Below are 17,423 nucleotides of genomic sequence, written 5' to 3' on the forward strand. Positions count from 1 at the left end.
GACAAAACAGGGAGGAGTAATAAAAAGGGTAAAGACAACCTTTTTTTGTACATTACAAACATCACCTTCTTTTCTCATTGCTCTTCCTTCATTCATTCTCTTTTCTAGATTACCTTGAAAACTTGCTATTACATATATACATAAACATTGTATATGCACTAATACACACAGTATAACTTTGAATCTCACACACACACACACTTGCAAGTAAAGTTGATGGGGCAGCATCATCTTTTCCACACTAGTGTTGTTGGTACTAAATTTAGTTCTACAACCCAATTATCATTTTTGCTTCAAAGCTTGATATATGGATATCTTCTTTGTAATCTCTTTGTCATGCATGATTTGGGATGTGTTGCCCAGCTTTTGCCTCCTGAAGAAGGTTAGTTTATGCTACTCTTCATTAGCCTCCTTAATTTTTTCATCATCTTTATTCAAATTTTGCTCAGCAAACAGTTTCTTTTTTAGTGTGATTCAATGGCTTTGCTTCAGGTAAGATCATGTGTGTGTGTGTCATTTGGTAAAGCAAGTTGGCTATGAATGACTTCTCAGATTTTCAGGGTCAACTTAGATATAGTATTATATATTCTTGCCATATGTGCCCTGCCTTGCCCTCATATAACTGCTCATGCATTTTTTTATTTTTTGTTTGAGATGGTCACATGTACTTTCTTTTGATGGGCATAAATGTAGGGTGACATCTTGGCTTCTAAGAGTATGATTAAAGAGTAATTATAATGATTTCTTGTGAGGAAAAAAAAGAAAGAAAAGTAGAGTAATTATAAAAAATTATGCAGAACTTGCAGAGCTGAACCTTTAATATAAAAGTTTAGCATGTTCAGTTTTTGCATACTAATAATCATACATTAAGTTGAATACAATGAACTTCTAATAAGTATGAATGTCGATAGAGTGAAATTGACATATTAGAAAAACTTTAGGCACAGTTAAATTAAAAAAAAATCATCAGCCACTGCTGGAGTAGTATTTTACTACTTATAATATATCTCAGTATCTCACACACTGAAATGGGACATTGACAGTGCTTGATTAATCTCAAGGATTATAACTTCTGTGGTGACAGTTCAAACTCTTGAGGCAATAGCAACAAAGCTAAATATTAAGCATTGGGATGTTAAAAGGAGTTCTTGTAGCGGGGGTGGAGGATTGAGTGTGCTGTTTGACATTCCTCAGCCACTTAGCAATGTGACTTGTGATTGTTCATTCAGTAACAATTCTGTTTGCCATGTTACCCATATGTACGTTCTTCCTATCCTGTAACTCAACTTTTCTTTTCCTTTTGATTTGATATATTTACATCCTAAAACACTATTATATGCATGTCTCCGTGAATCTGCCTTTGATTTACTCCACATTTTAGCCAGCTGAAGCGCCTGAATTTGACAGGAGAACTACCTTCTGAATTTTCAAAACTTGCCTATCTCCAGGAACTGTAAGAGATTATACATTCTAGCATTTTTTTAACTATGATTGAGCCTTTTTCATTCATCATTATTTATTTTTTTGCTCGATATGTTCATCTGGATAGTACTTAAGTTTCCGGGACGTTTTGTGGTATCTAAATTCTTAAATTCAATATATATTCTAGTGTAGTGTGATTTGTGAGTTTGCTACTTGCATCATGTATATGCAGTTTTGTATATGCCATTTTCATCCCAACCTTAGATAGTTTTTAGGAAAAGTATGTTTTGCTCAATTTCGAGAGAGGAAATGAAATTTGAACGTTTAACTGTCTATTTACTTGTAGCACGTTCTATATGAAATGGAAGACTATCAACATCTTACTATGTATTAACGTCATTATTTCATGATATGGTTGGCATATTTCGGTTATATGTATAAGGAAAAGATGAAAGCTCGCAAATGATAAATATATATAACTCGTGAGGATATTTTCCTTTCATTTAAAGATCTAAAATTTACTATCGCTTTGTCCGCCTGGTGGGAATTTATTGCATTTTTTTCTGGTAACCAGTAAGGATAGAGAATCATGCTATGCTGGTTCAACTTCAGCCAGAGCATTTGAAGTATACCGGAACTTTTACTTATTTATCTATTGTCATTTTAAAACACTAACAGAGAGCTGGCTCAAAACAATATAAATGGAACTATCCCCATCACTTTTGGTCAGCTTCCTCTTAAAACTCTGTAAGTGATTTTATCTTATATGTGAAATGTCTTCCTACCATTCTTTTGTAAACAGGACAAAACTATTATCTAGTTGTTTCAACTTCTTAGAACTGTTGGTAACTTGACGGTCATACTGCAGAGGTCTTTTGGATAACCGCATCAGTGGTTCAATTCCACGGGAAATAGCTAATATTTCTATGCTTGAAGAGCTGTAAGTAAAGAAATAAAATATACTTTCACATACCTACACTGCTGACTGCAACTTGATTAGCTTAACATGAAACAAATACTCCAGGATCATAGAAGATAATCAGCTGGGTGGAACTCTTCCTCCAGAGCTTGGAAGTTTGAGGAGTTTGAGGAGACTGTAAGATTGCTTCTAAACATGGTTATGCGTCATTTTGTTAAGTTACGAACTCCGTTAAACCTTAAGGTGTTAATGTAAGGCATTAACTAGATATTAGACTTTCGACACTTATCTTCACCCGCATGAATAGACCACCATAAAAGTACCACCATGGGGAACAATCTCACCGAAGAACAATGAATTAACAAACAAGTCCACAATTTAGATATTGGGGGTGGGAGGGTTCAAATGGAGATCTCTCCTAGACCTCAGCTCAAATACCATGTTAGATGACCAACTCTCCTGAAACATTAAGGTATTAGCAGAGGGAATTAAGAGAATCAAGTTGTTATGCTCCTTTTACTCATAATAATTTTTTAAGGAGTGAACCTCTAAGAGCCCATCTTTTGGGGTAACTTACAACATTTTTGTCGATGTTAAAATGTTCCTCTGTTTTTTTCCTGTAGTTCACTTATTTTTAATTTTTCTCTGGTCCACTGCTAGAATAAGCTACTCACATGCACATGGACAGAGATTCCCTAAATCCTGATCTAAAAACTCAGATATAAAGGATGGAAACTTGATATATCAGCTGGAAAATTTTGAAGATATAAATGGATGAACTTGAATGGAATGATGACATTTGTCACACTAGTCATGACTGTTAAGAGTTCCTGTGTTACACTCTTAGGGAAGTTGCTACTTGAAAGCTGACTGGCCTTCAAGGATGATAGTAAAATATTTAAAAATGCTCTTGAATGGAGGCTAGCTATTAAGTTCTTGAAAGTTTCTATTTTTGTAGTGCACAATCATTTTTGCTCTACAAGTTATGGATACTCAAAAATGATGTAACATAACGAAATTAACATGTAATGAAATAAATAATGAGAGTACTCTCTAAATGAATGGCAGAAGCTGTTTAGCTGTTCAGGGAACACCAGAAGTTCATGTTAGAAAATAAACTCAAAAAATCAAGACTAAACCTGGCCATTGCCAGGATGGGCTCTCGAGTGGATCACGGGCGCCCATCTTAGGGGCATAAATTTGCCTTTCGTGTCCCTCTTAAATTGTGAGAAATGTTGGGGGTGGCAGGGATCGAACCTGAGTCCTTTGCCAGCCTGAGTTCTGATACCATGTCAAGGAATCGGTTACTCTAAAACCTCTAAAACCTCAAGGTGTTGGAGAATGGCCATTTCCTGGATCTTATATTATTCTAACAATTTCAAGGAACAAATAAGACATTTTACAACCAATATCTTATTGTACTCTTTTATGCAGCCTTCTTTCTTCTAACAACTTCACTGGAACAATACCTGATTCTTTTGGTGCTCTAAAGAATCTATCCGACTTGTAAGCTATGATAAATATTGTCTATCACAAAATTTTATGTTTTGTATTCTCTGAAAAGTATCCGGTGGTTACAGTACAATAGATGGGAGTGGATTGTCTGGAAAGATACCCGGTTTTATTGGAAATTGGACCAAACTGACAATATTGTAAGATTTTGTAAATTTTTTATTTGTATTCATTAAAAGTTCAGTTTTTGCTTCTATGGATCTTAACACGGTCAACCACATATACATTGCTTCATTTGTCATAGGAATCTGCAAGGTACATCTATGGAGGGTCCTATCCCTTCTAGTATCTCTATGTTGAAAAACCTACGTGAGTTGTAAGCGCAATCTAAACCAGTTTATCATTACAAGTAATTACATCTGTGATTCTGAACATATGAAGTCATGTACTGTGATTTTTCTCTGCAGAAGGATATCTGATTTGAATGGATCTGTTTCGAGCTTCCCCAATCTGCGAAATATGACAGATATGAAATACTTGTGAGTTGATCATGATTTATATTTTGTACAAGTGCAATATGTCTTTGGTTGATGTTTTTGTCGATGTAACAGTCTATTTTCCAATCTGTGTCTTGTAGGATATTGAGGAATTGCTTAATTAAAGATTCAATTCCCGCATACATTGCAGAGATGAAAAGCTTAAATACCTTGTACATCAATCTTTGCAGCTTTTTTATCATTTTAATTCCAGTTAATTTGATATGTTCTTTTAACCTATGCTGATTCTAAAGGGACATAATTGTAAATTTTCCAATCAAGACCCATATTCTGGTATTAAGTAATGTAGTAACTGGACAATGTTGCTAAAAGTGCTACGCTGGCATTATTCTAGGGTCAACTGTAATTGTGTCAAACTCCTATCAGCAGCGGGATGCATAAAGTTGATTACAAAATAGAGAGTATGCCATTGTGAAAATATATACTTCATTGTGGTCATACAAACTTTTTTCTTTGCAGAGATTTGAGCTTTAACAGGTTGTCTGGACCAATTCCAGATTCAATTCAGCCTCTAGAGTCCAGCCTGAACTTTTTGTATGTATCTATACTTAAGTTTGTAACTTGCTAATCTATACATCAATACCTGCAAGTCTCCCATCAGTCAGAATTATGTATCCATCAATTTTCTCTACTATTTTCTTTTAACATGTGCATGTTCTCTTTGTTACTTGTTTGCTTCAATGAATTTTGTGACAAGCATTTTTTTATTATAGGTATCTGAATAGCAACTTACTAAGTGGGACCATTCCAGGCTGGATTTCTAACAGCAAAAATAATTTGTCAGTACAGTTTCTAGCTTTGTTTTCTATTTTACCAATATTAGTGTCTTACTCATTGATCCCCTCTTCTCATTCACTGCAGTGATGTATCGTACAATAATTTTACACAACTAGCATCTCAATATGGATGCCAGGCCTCTAGAGTGTAAGCCTATACATGTTATGTTACTTTGTTTGATTCATGATTATATAAGTTATATACCATTTTTTCGTATTGCAGGAATTTAGTTGCTAGTCATTCATATTCAACCAGTGATTCGTAAGTTTCCAATTAGCATAACATGTATTACTTTTGTGATGCTAAGCATCATCAGTGTTACCTCAGCTAATACTCTGTTTATTCTTATTAGGACTTTGTGGTGCTTGAAAAAAGACCTCCCTTGCCCCTCGACAACCCAATGTAAGTCATCAAACATATATAATTCTCCTGTCTTTATGGTGCTGAAGTACCTTCAACTCATAGTCAAGTACAAAGAATCATATCAATATGTTTCAACTCTGCAGATCATTCACTGTTTATTAATTGTGGAGGACCTAACATAAAATCAGGAAGAACAGAATATGAAGATGATTTAGTTACAGATGGTGCTTCATACTTTTATTCTACAGATCAATGGGCTTACAGCAGTTCGGGTGTTTTTATATATAATGACAAATCCAATTTTGTTGCTAGTAAGACTAATATTACAGGAGAAGAATACTATCAAACAGCCCGCCTTTCCCCTTCTTCACTCAAATATTATGGTCTTTGCTTGCAAAGTGGTAGTTATAAAGTTCGCCTCCACTTTGCGGAAATACAATATACTGATGATGCGACGTTTAGCAGTATTGGAAGGCGCATTTTTGATATATCTATTCAAGTGAGTAAGATATCAAGTATACTAGTAGAGTTGTATTCAGTTAACGTTTTCTAAGCCTTAAAAATCGTGCTCCTGTACCTCTCTGCCTAATTTAATTTGTTTTCTTTTAACAGGGGAATGTTGTTTGGAAGGACTTCAACATTGCAGAGGAAGCTGGAGGAATTGGAAAGGGTTTCACCTTTGAGAGAGATGTTACTGTTAATGGTAGCACTCTTGAGATTCACCTTTACTGGGCAGGAAAAGGGACTACTGCAGTTCCTGATAGAGGCGTATATGGACCTCTGATATCAGCAATTTCAATAACACCAAGTGAGTAAATTGTAACTTTTGGGTTATCAACTTTCTTTCCATTCCCTACTCTTTAATTTGACTCTCTTTATTTTTTATAGATTATGCTATCAACACGGGGGGCCTGTCAACTGGAACTATTGCTGGCATTGTGGTTGCTTCACTTGTGAGCCTTGCTCTGATATTAGTTGTATTATGGAGAAAAGGTTTCCTAGGAGGAAAAGACATTGAAGATAAAGGTGGGATATCTGATCACAATATTAATTGCGCTTGTAAATTCCAGAATATATATCCTTTTTACAAAACAGTGGAGAATATACATAATACTTGTGTTTGCAACTTTCTCTTAGAAAGACCTTCATTTGGTGTATTACATAGGAACCAAGTTCGTAATGCTCAATTATCATGAATTAATAATCCATCATTGAGTTTCTATCAACTATAAGATAAGAAAACTTATAGTCTGTTTAGTATTAAAACCATCTAATTTCAATTTATCTTTTTTGCTAATTTAGTTTCAATTTCCAAGTATTTTAGTACTTTTTCTTGAATCTGCAGCCTAAACTATAGGGTAGTTCAAAAGACTTTTTTTTTCTATTATTTGCTAAATATTGCAAAAGAAATATTTAAATGCTATATTTTAGAAAATAGTAAATACCGCAATATATGAACTACCAAGATATATAATGATGCATCAAAAAGTCAAAGTTGTGAATACTGTCTTCAAGTATCACAATAGTTACTTGATGCGTTTGTTATCTAAATGAGGGAAGTTGGGATTTGACTATTAGAGATTCAGAGCAGAACTTTAAGTGCTTGACGTAATGATGATATAACAACAAAACTATACCTATTCGATCTCCTGAGTCCAGTTTGGCAATGGAAATTTGCCTAACTCGTAAGATGTTGCAGATAAATGTGTGCAGCTATGATTAATGGCTGTTTATCTATTGGATGCTGCTGATGGACATATATTAATCATCTGACCTAAAGAATGTCTAAAAGAGAACTTTATATATCGTGGTCTTGTAAAATTATTATGTCTCTCGTATGCAGTTTTGGCAATTTATTATCTTATATATATGTTCAGAACTACGAGGAGCGATAGAACAACAGACAGGCTACTTTAGTTTAAGGCACATCAAAGCTGCAACAAGTAACTTTGATCATGCAAACAAGATTGGGGAAGGGGGATTTGGACCAGTTTATAAGGTAAATTGCTTTCTAGTTGAGTTTATCTCAAATCATCATCACACATACTAGGCCTCTATGGAAGGCTTAGCCTAGGGGATACCCCTCTACTGTTAGTTATCATGTAAGCATTTAAATTTCTGCAATTGACCGTAGCTAGGAGTTTTCTAATAGGATTCCCTCTAAATTCTCTTGGCTTGCCAGCATACAAGTACATAATATATTCCTTGTACAGTCCCGAACTCTCACATGCTAAACAAAATTCAAGTCCTGCCTACAAGCACACTGGTTAAACAAACATTAAGTTGCACCGAATAAACTCTAAAATAGTTATGCGATTCTTTGTTTTTATTCTCCTGATCTGACAAATCTATGTTTACTTATAGGGTAGACTAGCAGATGGTCTAGAAATTGCCGTTAAACAGCTGTCCTCCAAATCAAAGCAGGGAAACCGTGAATTTATCAATGAAATAGGCATGATTTCTGCTTTACAGCACCCAAATCTTGTAAAGCTTTATGGATGTTGTATTGAAGGGAATCAGTTGCTTCTAGTCTATGAGTACTTGGAAAACAACAGTCTTGCTCGAGCACTTTTTGGTAAATAGTAAATTTTGTAGCATGTGCCCTTGCTCCCACATTATGCATGTTCTCTCTTTCTCTTATATGTTCTTGAATCTTTTAGGTCGTGATGGAGAAAGGCTGAACCTAGACTGGACAACGAGAAAGTCAATTCTATTAGGGATAGCTAGAGGCTTAACTTATCTTCACGAGGAATCAAGGATAAAAATTATTCATAGAGACATAAAGGCTACCAATGTACTGCTTGATAAAGATCTCAATGCAAAGATATCAGACTTCGGTTTAGCCAAGCTTGATGAAGAAGAGCATACTCATATCAGCACGCGAATTGCTGGAACAGTGTGAGTTTTTTCATGTTTATTTTTGAGAAGTTATACAACTGGAGAAGAGTTGTACAACCTTCATTTTCATGTTTTAATTATTCTAATGTCTCTCATCTTCTCTCCTTGAAGTGCTTGTAGAATCTAATGTTGGTTATTATAGTTATTTTGACCATTTCCTCTAGGAACTATACGTCAGTCCTAAAAATTTGAACCAATACATGGATGATGCATCTCCATCATGTGTGCAGCTCCATTGAGGCAGAGTTAAGGATAAACACTAATCTATAATAGTGTTTGTGTGTTGGAGGATGAAAACTAGATATAGAATCCTCAATGACATATTTACATTAAATGTTAGACAATTCCTGTACCTGAAGTTTCTAAAGCTACTCTTGGTCGCAACGTAATGTTATGTTGCTGTGCAGATTATGCAGGTCAACTATGACTCTATCTTTCTCTCTACTTATTATAATATTTTTTGTAAACATAGTATGATTTCAAATTAAATTACATGCCTAGATACTTGAGCATAGTTTTGGAAAAGCAAAATTAGATAAAATGGAGGTCCTGTTTTTACAATTCTTCTGATCATAAAACAATCTTATACTTGTTACAATATATACAATTGGAAGGATTTTATGGAGATTTTTACTGTAACAAACTTTCTTTCTTGACAAGTCTCCGAATAAATCTTGTTGTTGGCTTTCTTGCACATAATTCAGCATACACCAATGGTAATAAGCATGGGTGATGGACAATGTCTATTATACACACTTAATCATATGTCTGTTACTGGGAGTAAGCTTCCTCCGAGTTTCAGTTGGCAATAGAGTTATGTTAAATGTTATAATAGTTGACTTTTAAGCTAATTCTTTAAATTCTTGTTTCTAGAGGATATATGGCTCCAGAATATGCAATGCGGGGTTACTTGACTGATAAAGCAGACGTGTACAGCTTTGGGATTGTTGCACTAGAGATCGTTAGTGGGAAAAGCAATACAAGTTACATGCCAAAAGACGAGTTTGTGTCCCTTCTTGATTGGGTAACATAGTTCTTTATCTACTCCAATATTTAATGTTTTGCTATGCTTTTCTGTTACACAAACTAGGCATATACCTTTGCTTGCAAATATTAGCATTAATATTGTTTTTGTTTAGATAAAACTCGGCTGATAGAGCACAACTGAACCACATGCAAACTGTTCTTCAAACAGACCCCAAATATATAGAACAGTTTCTGAGTCACAATCACAGATAGGAGTATGGATTATCAGTAGTTAGTCACACTATTTAGAATGTTTGCTGTCACTTTTGCTTTACTGATTTATTCACACGAGCTAATGCTGTAGGCAATGTTAAGTTTCCTTAAGTTTTTAAGGTGCATTAGTGTTGTGCACTGACCAGTGGCAGGACCAGGATTTTAAGTGACCCGGGGATGAATTTATACTAAAATTCTAACCAGAGCTAACTTTAATTAGTTTTAAAAATCCTGCAAAAATTAAAATAGTAAATTTAAACTGAACTCAGGGGTCAAAAGGGGCTAGAGTAGGAGACTGCCCTGGCCTGGTTCTGCCACTAAACTGACACTGTGGCTACATTTATAAACTGGACTGCTAAACTAATTAGATCAGTGTGACAGCACTTCCCATAACCCCCATTTTCATTTTATTCTAAGCATGTTCACAATGCCCAAGACCTGTACCAGTTTAATAATACAACTGACTTAAAAATTGGAAGCTGCAACCGACTTTCTAGATTTGTAGATTTTCCTGAAACGTAATGTCATGTAAAATTGTGAAGAACGGGTTTTATTCTGTCCTAAAACCTGTTTGATAGATGGAGTATCTAAAGAACATGTGATTACATAGACCTGATATGTCTTCTTAATTGATCAAACTGCTATTTTATAAAATAATTATTTAACTCGGTTAAATGTTTTGAAGGCGTTCGTCCTTCAAGAGCAGGGGACTCTTTCAGAAATCGTAGACCCTGTTCTAGGAACAAATTACTCCCAACAAGAGGCAATAAGTATGTTGAACATAGCTCTGTTATGCTCTAGTCAGTCACCTACTCTGAGGCCACCAATGTCTGCAGTTGTAAGTATGCTCGAGGGAAAAAAGAAAATTGAAGCACCCAATATCAAACGCAGCACAACAAATGGCAATACAATATTCAAAGGCTTTAAAAACAATACACAAGACAGCCAAACACAATCATCTACATTCTCTCAGGAGAGCATGGGAGCAAGGAGTTTTTCATCAATGGATGGTCCCTGGATGGATTCCTCGATTTCTATACCAAGTAAAGATACTAGCAAAATTCTTACTGATCTGTATGATGTTAATTTGGAGTAGATATCTATCTATGTATAAGTAGAATTTTGTAATAATGTAAAACTGCATTTAATTACTGAGTTTTAAACTGCATGTTGGAAAACCAAATCCAATTACAGTGAATTTGTAGCAAGTATGATATATTCTCATATTGATATTCATATATACAATTGATATCTTTGAGACTTTGACAGTTTATATAAAGGGTGAGGTTTTGGTAAATTTTATTCAGAATTTAGCAAGCTCTGGATCCGGAAGATGATCCGGTCATTTTCCACATTGTCGCTCTGTCGGTGATACACCATTTTTAAATGAAATGATTAGGAATGTTATATTCCCCAAAATAGTTGCTAATACATTTTTAAATAGTGAGTTATCATAGTGTTATTAGTTGTATTCTCATTAATGAAATGCACCCCTTATGCATTAATATCAGTTTTACTAATAAAACAGCCACATATGTCATTTGAGAACATTTTTTGAATTTTTTCAAAATATATAACGTTGTGATTATTATGTCACATATTATAATAAGTTTAAATATTCTTTTGGATCATAATTTTCAAGATTGTCATCACTTATATATAATATATTAATATAAACATAATATCCTCTAATATTTCTTATGTTAATATCTAAATTACTTTAAAAAATTCAGGGTTTGAATTCACTTTACATCATATCATAATTAAACATTTTTTGTTATCTATTTTCTAGATAATTGCCAGAAGTTTAAGTTTGAGTCATGTATTATAGTTATAGTTAGACCATGTATTATCTATTTTTCAAAAATCAAAATACAAGAAAACGACCATATATAGCTCAAAACTTTATGCTAGTAATAAATGAATTATTGGTACATGTAAATATTAAACTTAAAAATTCCAAAAATGGTCCTTAAACACGTGTAAGATATATACTTGTAATTTTTACAACAAATATCACGTCACATTACTCCCGAGAAATTAAATTTTGCAAACAGATTGGCACTACTTTTGAACTTAATCTGGTTAAACCTTGGATAAAATTTTAGTGAACATCATCACATTATTCTTATTTTGTTGAATTAAGAGCATATAAAAAATATTGTTGAGCTGTTATACACACTAGTGGAGACATATTAAAAAAAGTAGCTTAAACGCGATTTACCTTAATTCACGTAGTTTGCAGGCTATTACATGAGCCCATAGCAGGCTATTACATAAGCTCGTAGGGCTGCGGGTTACCTACGATTAAAAAAATGCAGAATTTCGCTATCATAATTTATGTAAAAATAAAAAAAAAAATTGTCTAAATATTTTAGTTAAATTACTGAAATCATTGGAGAAAAATACATGAACAAATTACTTTCAAAAGGCATCAGTTATATTAAAGTCTTATTTTGAAATAAATCTTAGAATAAATATATAATTTTGATATAAGATGAAATTATTAACTTATATATTATATGGGACCTATATATTTTAATAAAAAATTATTATCTTATAAATATAGCGAATTATTAATTTATATTAAAGGGCCGGAGTCGGACTGCAAAATACTACTCCCTCCGTCCCTTTGAATTGTTAACATTTGAAATGAAGTGTTTGACACACATTTTAAGACTCTTATCTAGTATAGTTGTATAATTTATTTTGAAAATGTTCTTTTTTTCGAATAAAAATTTAAACGTTTAATATTTATTTTTTTAAAAATAATAATTTATGTAACTATAGTAGATATGAGCCTTAAAATACGTGTTGAACACTTCATTTCAAATGTTAACAAATCAAAGGACGGAGGGAGTATTAATTAATTGAGGTTATTATTTTATCGAGTATTAATTTATCGCTTCGTTATTTTATTTTTATATGTTGTTTGAATTTTGTGTGTTTGTTTCGTGTTATTAAGTATGAGATAAAGTTATAATCCTTTACCTTTTTCAATCTCGTGTTTGTTTTGTAAAAAAAATGAAAGGTTATTTAAGGATTATAATCCATTAAATTATCATATCTCATGTTTATAATGTAATAACCGGGAAAATTATATGAATATTATATGTTAAATGAATAAATATTATGTGTTTATATAAGTTAAAATGTTCATTGCCATGATATTACGTGTTTTAAATGATAATTGTGTCCCTGTACGAACCACAAAATTTTTCGATTGATTAATATGTGTTTAAAATGCAATTATATGAATCAACCTGTAGTCTGGACTCGTATTTATTTGCGTCTTTATCGAGGTACTCGGTTTATCTTGTTTATGTGCATCTGAATGTATTTTATACGTGTTCGGGTTTTCCAGTTAATTTAAGTATCGTTTTTGTTTTTTTAAAACAAACGGACCGGGACCCCCACCGGGACGTCAAAGTCCACAAAATTCGTGTTTTTATTTTTATATAATCAATCGTATTTCAAATAACCAGGATTTCTGCATTTTCGAATTATTCGCAATTTTTGGAGAATTTTGATATAAATTTTGTATTTTATCGTTTTTAAAATTATTCCCCGTAATTATTATTTTTGGGCCTAGTTATTATAATTAGGAGATAAAAACACCCTTAATTTACTTTGGAGTAGTAATTTTTGTAAAGATATAAACAGCAGCAAATTTATTTATTTATTTCATTTTTATATATAAAATTTCAGAATAAAAAATAAAAAACCAAGAAACTTGTTCTTAGGGGTGTTCTTAACCTGGAGAATCAATCCTTTTGTTTCTAGTGATTTTGATTTCGGATTTTGAAGATTGAGTATCCAAAACGAAGCCTGAATCATCAGCTTCACCTTCGTATCATCAGATTCAACAACCGGTAATCAAATTGAAAATTCGATTTTTTTGTTCTTGAAACCCGAATTTGATTCTTGAGTTTTACGAATTTGTGATTGTTTATGATGTTACAATTAGCTTTGTTATGAATGTTAGAATTGATTTGGACATATTTTAATCATGTTGTAGTTCGGTATGGTGTGGGCCGAATTCTTTAATTTTTTTGAATTTTACATTCGATTTTTCTGAGTTGTGATTGAAGAAATATTGATTTTGTTTAGTGGGTTAGATTGTACGGATTCAGAGCTTTATTTCGAGAGTTTAATCATTGATTTTGGTGTTGATTCGGCGAGGTTAGGGGTTCACCGGCGTTGTCGCCGGTGTTCGTTCTTGGAATCATCGGATTTTGATTCTGGTGATTGTTTATGGTTTCAGATGTTGTATACGACTTACTACAGGTGTGTAGACTGTGTTGAGCTGAAGAAAAGAGACGGAATCGTGTTATTTAGGTGCAAAATCGGGGGGTTGCCGGAGTCGGGGAGGCTGCCGGATTCTGGGTTCGTTTCCCCAGTTTCCGGCGGTGTTCTTCACCGACCCGGCCATGACTCGTTTTGCAACCACAGCCGACCCAACTTTGATTCCATGTAACCCTAACCCCCTAATTCAAATTTTGTTTCCAGATTTTTCAGTTTTTAAAATAATTCAAAAATCCATTTTTTGTTTTCAAAAATCATTTATTTTATTTTCAAAAATCATTTACTTATTATTTTAAATTCTAAAAATCATTTTCTTAATTATTTTAAATTCCTAAAATTATTTTCTTTTATTATTTTCAAAATTCATTTGATTTAATTATTTATAATTTTTTTTGTTAATTATTTATGAGTTTAATTAATTGATTAAATCATTTAATCAATTAATTTTATTTATAAATAGTTAAATAAATGTAAATTATTTATAATTAATTCAAATAATTCCTAAAAATTATTTTTAAGCTTTTAAAAATTATATTTTGGTACTTAAAAATTAATTAATAATATTATTAATTGATTTATTTCCATTTAATTATTATTTTATTCATAATAAATAAACCGTTCGTCCGTGTAATACAAAACGAACGCGTATAGACTCAAAAAAACATTACGCTTTCAATAAAAATACTTTTGAGACCTAATTTATTTTGTATTGCAATGTCATTTGATTTGCTAGTCCTTATGAGTCGGTATCTGATCGGTAAAAACTATTATTAACCTGATTCCAATTCTGAACGTACTGAGGCTTATCTTTTGACGATCTGATTTATGTGTGGTGTGAAATATATGATTACGTGTTATATGAATACCATGATTACATGTTATGTGATATGCATGCTATTTGTTTACGATTTTAAAATGCCATGATTAGTTATAAACGATCGGGTAGACGGCAAGACGTATAATTATGTCGATTGAGTTTGGTTCTGTCAATTAAGATAGCCCTTTTGTTTATAGAATCTAATAGCAAGGAGTGCAGTCAAGTGCTAGACGGAGTTGGTAGCCAGCATTTATAAGCCAGGGTTTTAGTGAAAAGATATCGAGCATACCAGGTAAGTTTCTCTCCTATTCTAAATTCAGAATAGCTTATTGTTTACATATTCAAAATATGAGAACTGTTTATAAATACTCCGATAGCGCATCGAATACCAACACTCCTATGTTTATTGAAATTTTTTTATTCTAGCAATCATTCTGCTAGAACCAATCCCTTTGATTCGATAGATAGTGAATAACTATACTATCCAGCAATACTCTGTACAGTGAAACTTTGAGGTGAGATTAGCGAATAACTAATTATTCTAGTTATTTCGCCATCAGTTGTTGAGATAACTCCGGACCATGTGAAATGGGGAGTTGAATGGATAAGGATGTCATTGATACGACTCCTTTAATCAAAATTGTTTTGTGAATTGGTTATTGGTTAGCGTAAGAGGCCGAGGCACCGGTCCAGCGTGAGCTATTATACGAAAGTGTAATATCTTGCTAGGCGAGTATATGTTTTTTTATGGATATCCAATAGGTATGGTATGGTTGCGGGATATCGATACATATATTTACCGTATGGCTACGGGATACTGGTGTTGTTTCATGACTGATCATCAGGAACAGCATAGGCATAATTATGTTTTGTTAAAATGTCGCTTAAACGTTAAAGTTTATATCAGCTTCTGGTTTTACTCAAATATTGTTATTGTTTTTCACTTATAAACTATATATTGCTTGCTGAGCATTTCTTTCGCTCATACTTATTTATTATTCTAATCTTTCAGCTAAGTCCGAACAGGCCTGAGTTCCAGGTTGGACCAGGAGAAGTGTACATGTAGATAGTTTGGTGTGTTTTCCAGGTAGTCAGTTTGGGACGCTTGAATAGTCTAGAGATTTGTAATAAAATTTGAATAAGTTGTAAAACTAATAAGACTTATGGTTTGTAATAACATTTGGTTTGTATTAGTGTTTGTTTCATACTATAACCTGTGATCGATCCAGTTGCATTTAAGGGGTCATATTTATTATTTTATTCCGTTGTGCCTATTATATTGTAGTTTATCGTATAGTGACCCCCAAATCTAGACCCCGGGTTTGGAGGGCGTCACATATAATTTTTTAAATTATCATATCTCATTATTGTTTCGTTGAAACAGAGGATAAGATTATAATTATCTCTAATACTTGGTGGTAGAAGGTATTGTTTTATCCTCTCTTACAAGTCATTTTTAAAGGATTATTTATAATCCCCTCATTATTATCTCACTTACAGGATTTAAAAATTTAAAGGACTATATTCCAATCCCAAGAAGTTCTTGGATATAATTTTAAAGGATTATAGTTCAATTCAACGCTTAATCCTTCCGAACAAACATAGAATATGATTTTAAAGGATTATAGTTCAATCCAACGTTTAATCCTTCCAAACAAATATATAATATAATTATTTAATCCATAGATTAATTTTGATGGTATTAGTTATATCTGTATTATTATTCCACGAACCAAACATGATATTGGTGCTTTGATTTGGTCAAAACTTAAAATAATATTTTTTAAACATAAAACTAAAAAATTAATTTAAAAAAATAAAAAATATTATTTTGTCTATATGAGAAATCCGTGTGAAAAAATAAGGGCTAACAGGCTAAAATATAATCGAAGTGACCTAAAACTTGCAATTGGGATACTGAACTCAAAAAACTTGCATTTACATAACTCAAGAAATTAAAATTTGCATTTAGGTCACTACCATTAACATCACTGACATAATAAAAACTGAACTTGTAACTTACAAAACTGAACTCAACCCCAGTTTGCATCTACATTACTAGATTAATAAAAACTTGTAACCAGGGTTACTGAATAAAAATAAACTTGCAAATGGGAACTAAATAAAAATAAACATTATATTTAATATTTAATATATATATATATATGTGTGTGTGTGTATTTGTGTATATATACACATAAACACACTATAAATTTAATATAATATATTTTTAAATTATTTAAATATTTAAATATAAAATATATGTATTCTGATTCGGATATTATCGGATACGAATATGCCTATATCCGTATTTGTATCCGCAATCGTCGGATTCGAATACGGATAATATCCGTTTTGTTTCGGATACGGATAATATCCGCTTTATTTCGGATACGAATGCGGATTTTTTGGACGAATATCGGATTTTTCGAATTTTTTTGACATCTCTATTTATTGGGACCAAAAAGTCATTTCAATCGGCTAACTACCAAGCACCAATATTATATTTTTCACTTGGTTAAACATTTAATTTAATACAATAAGTTAATTTTATCTCAAAAAGCTAACTTTCAAACATGGCCTAAATCTAACCGTGAATACTATAATATAATATTTAAAACACGATTTTCATTTTTATGATTTTCGATAAATACAAATTTGATATCAATTGTTA

General features: G+C 32.5%; 1 protein-coding gene across 2 annotated transcripts; it reads left to right on the top strand.

Moving 5' to 3' along the window:
* The first annotated feature begins 32 nt into the window (after positions 1-32).
* LOC141711732 (putative LRR receptor-like serine/threonine-protein kinase At1g53440) lies at positions 33-10,878 on the top strand. Of its 2 annotated transcripts, XM_074514386.1 has the most exons (24): positions 33-382; positions 1,085-1,259; positions 1,382-1,453; positions 2,101-2,169; positions 2,291-2,362; positions 2,447-2,518; positions 3,776-3,847; positions 3,922-3,993; positions 4,098-4,169; positions 4,261-4,332; positions 4,431-4,502; positions 4,810-4,884; positions 5,064-5,129; positions 5,212-5,274; positions 5,350-5,388; positions 5,480-5,529; positions 5,634-5,989; positions 6,103-6,298; positions 6,379-6,516; positions 7,368-7,489; positions 7,855-8,065; positions 8,151-8,388; positions 9,262-9,412; positions 10,313-10,878. In XM_074514386.1, the coding sequence occupies exons 1-24, from the start codon at positions 217-219 to the stop codon at positions 10,721-10,723; spliced, it is 3,102 nt and encodes a 1,033-aa protein (XP_074370487.1). In that variant the 5' UTR covers positions 33-216; the 3' UTR covers positions 10,724-10,878. The 2 variants fall into 2 exon arrangements, with proteins under 2 accessions (XP_074370487.1, XP_074370488.1); XM_074514387.1 differs by lacking the exon at positions 33-382 and having other exon boundaries at positions 1,140-1,259; positions 1,386-1,453.
* The last annotated feature ends 6,545 nt before the right edge of the window (positions 10,879-17,423 follow it).

This window comes from Apium graveolens, chromosome 3 (genome assembly GCF_009905375.1).
Source record: "Apium graveolens cultivar Ventura chromosome 3, ASM990537v1, whole genome shotgun sequence".
Classification (NCBI taxonomy): Eukaryota; Viridiplantae; Streptophyta; class Magnoliopsida; order Apiales; family Apiaceae; genus Apium; species Apium graveolens.

Excerpts from the sequence above, each read along its gene's own strand:
- LOC141711732 (XM_074514386.1), top strand. The coding sequence starts at position 217 with ATGGGGCAGCATCATCTTTTCCACACTAGTGTTGTTGGTACTAAATTT. Across the intron at positions 3,994-4,097 it reads TGGACCAAACTGACAATATT|GAATCTGCAAGGTACATCTA; the intron begins GTAAGATTTTGT and ends CATTTGTCATAG. Across the intron at positions 8,389-9,261 it reads ACGCGAATTGCTGGAACAGT|AGGATATATGGCTCCAGAAT; the intron begins GTGAGTTTTTTC and ends TCTTGTTTCTAG.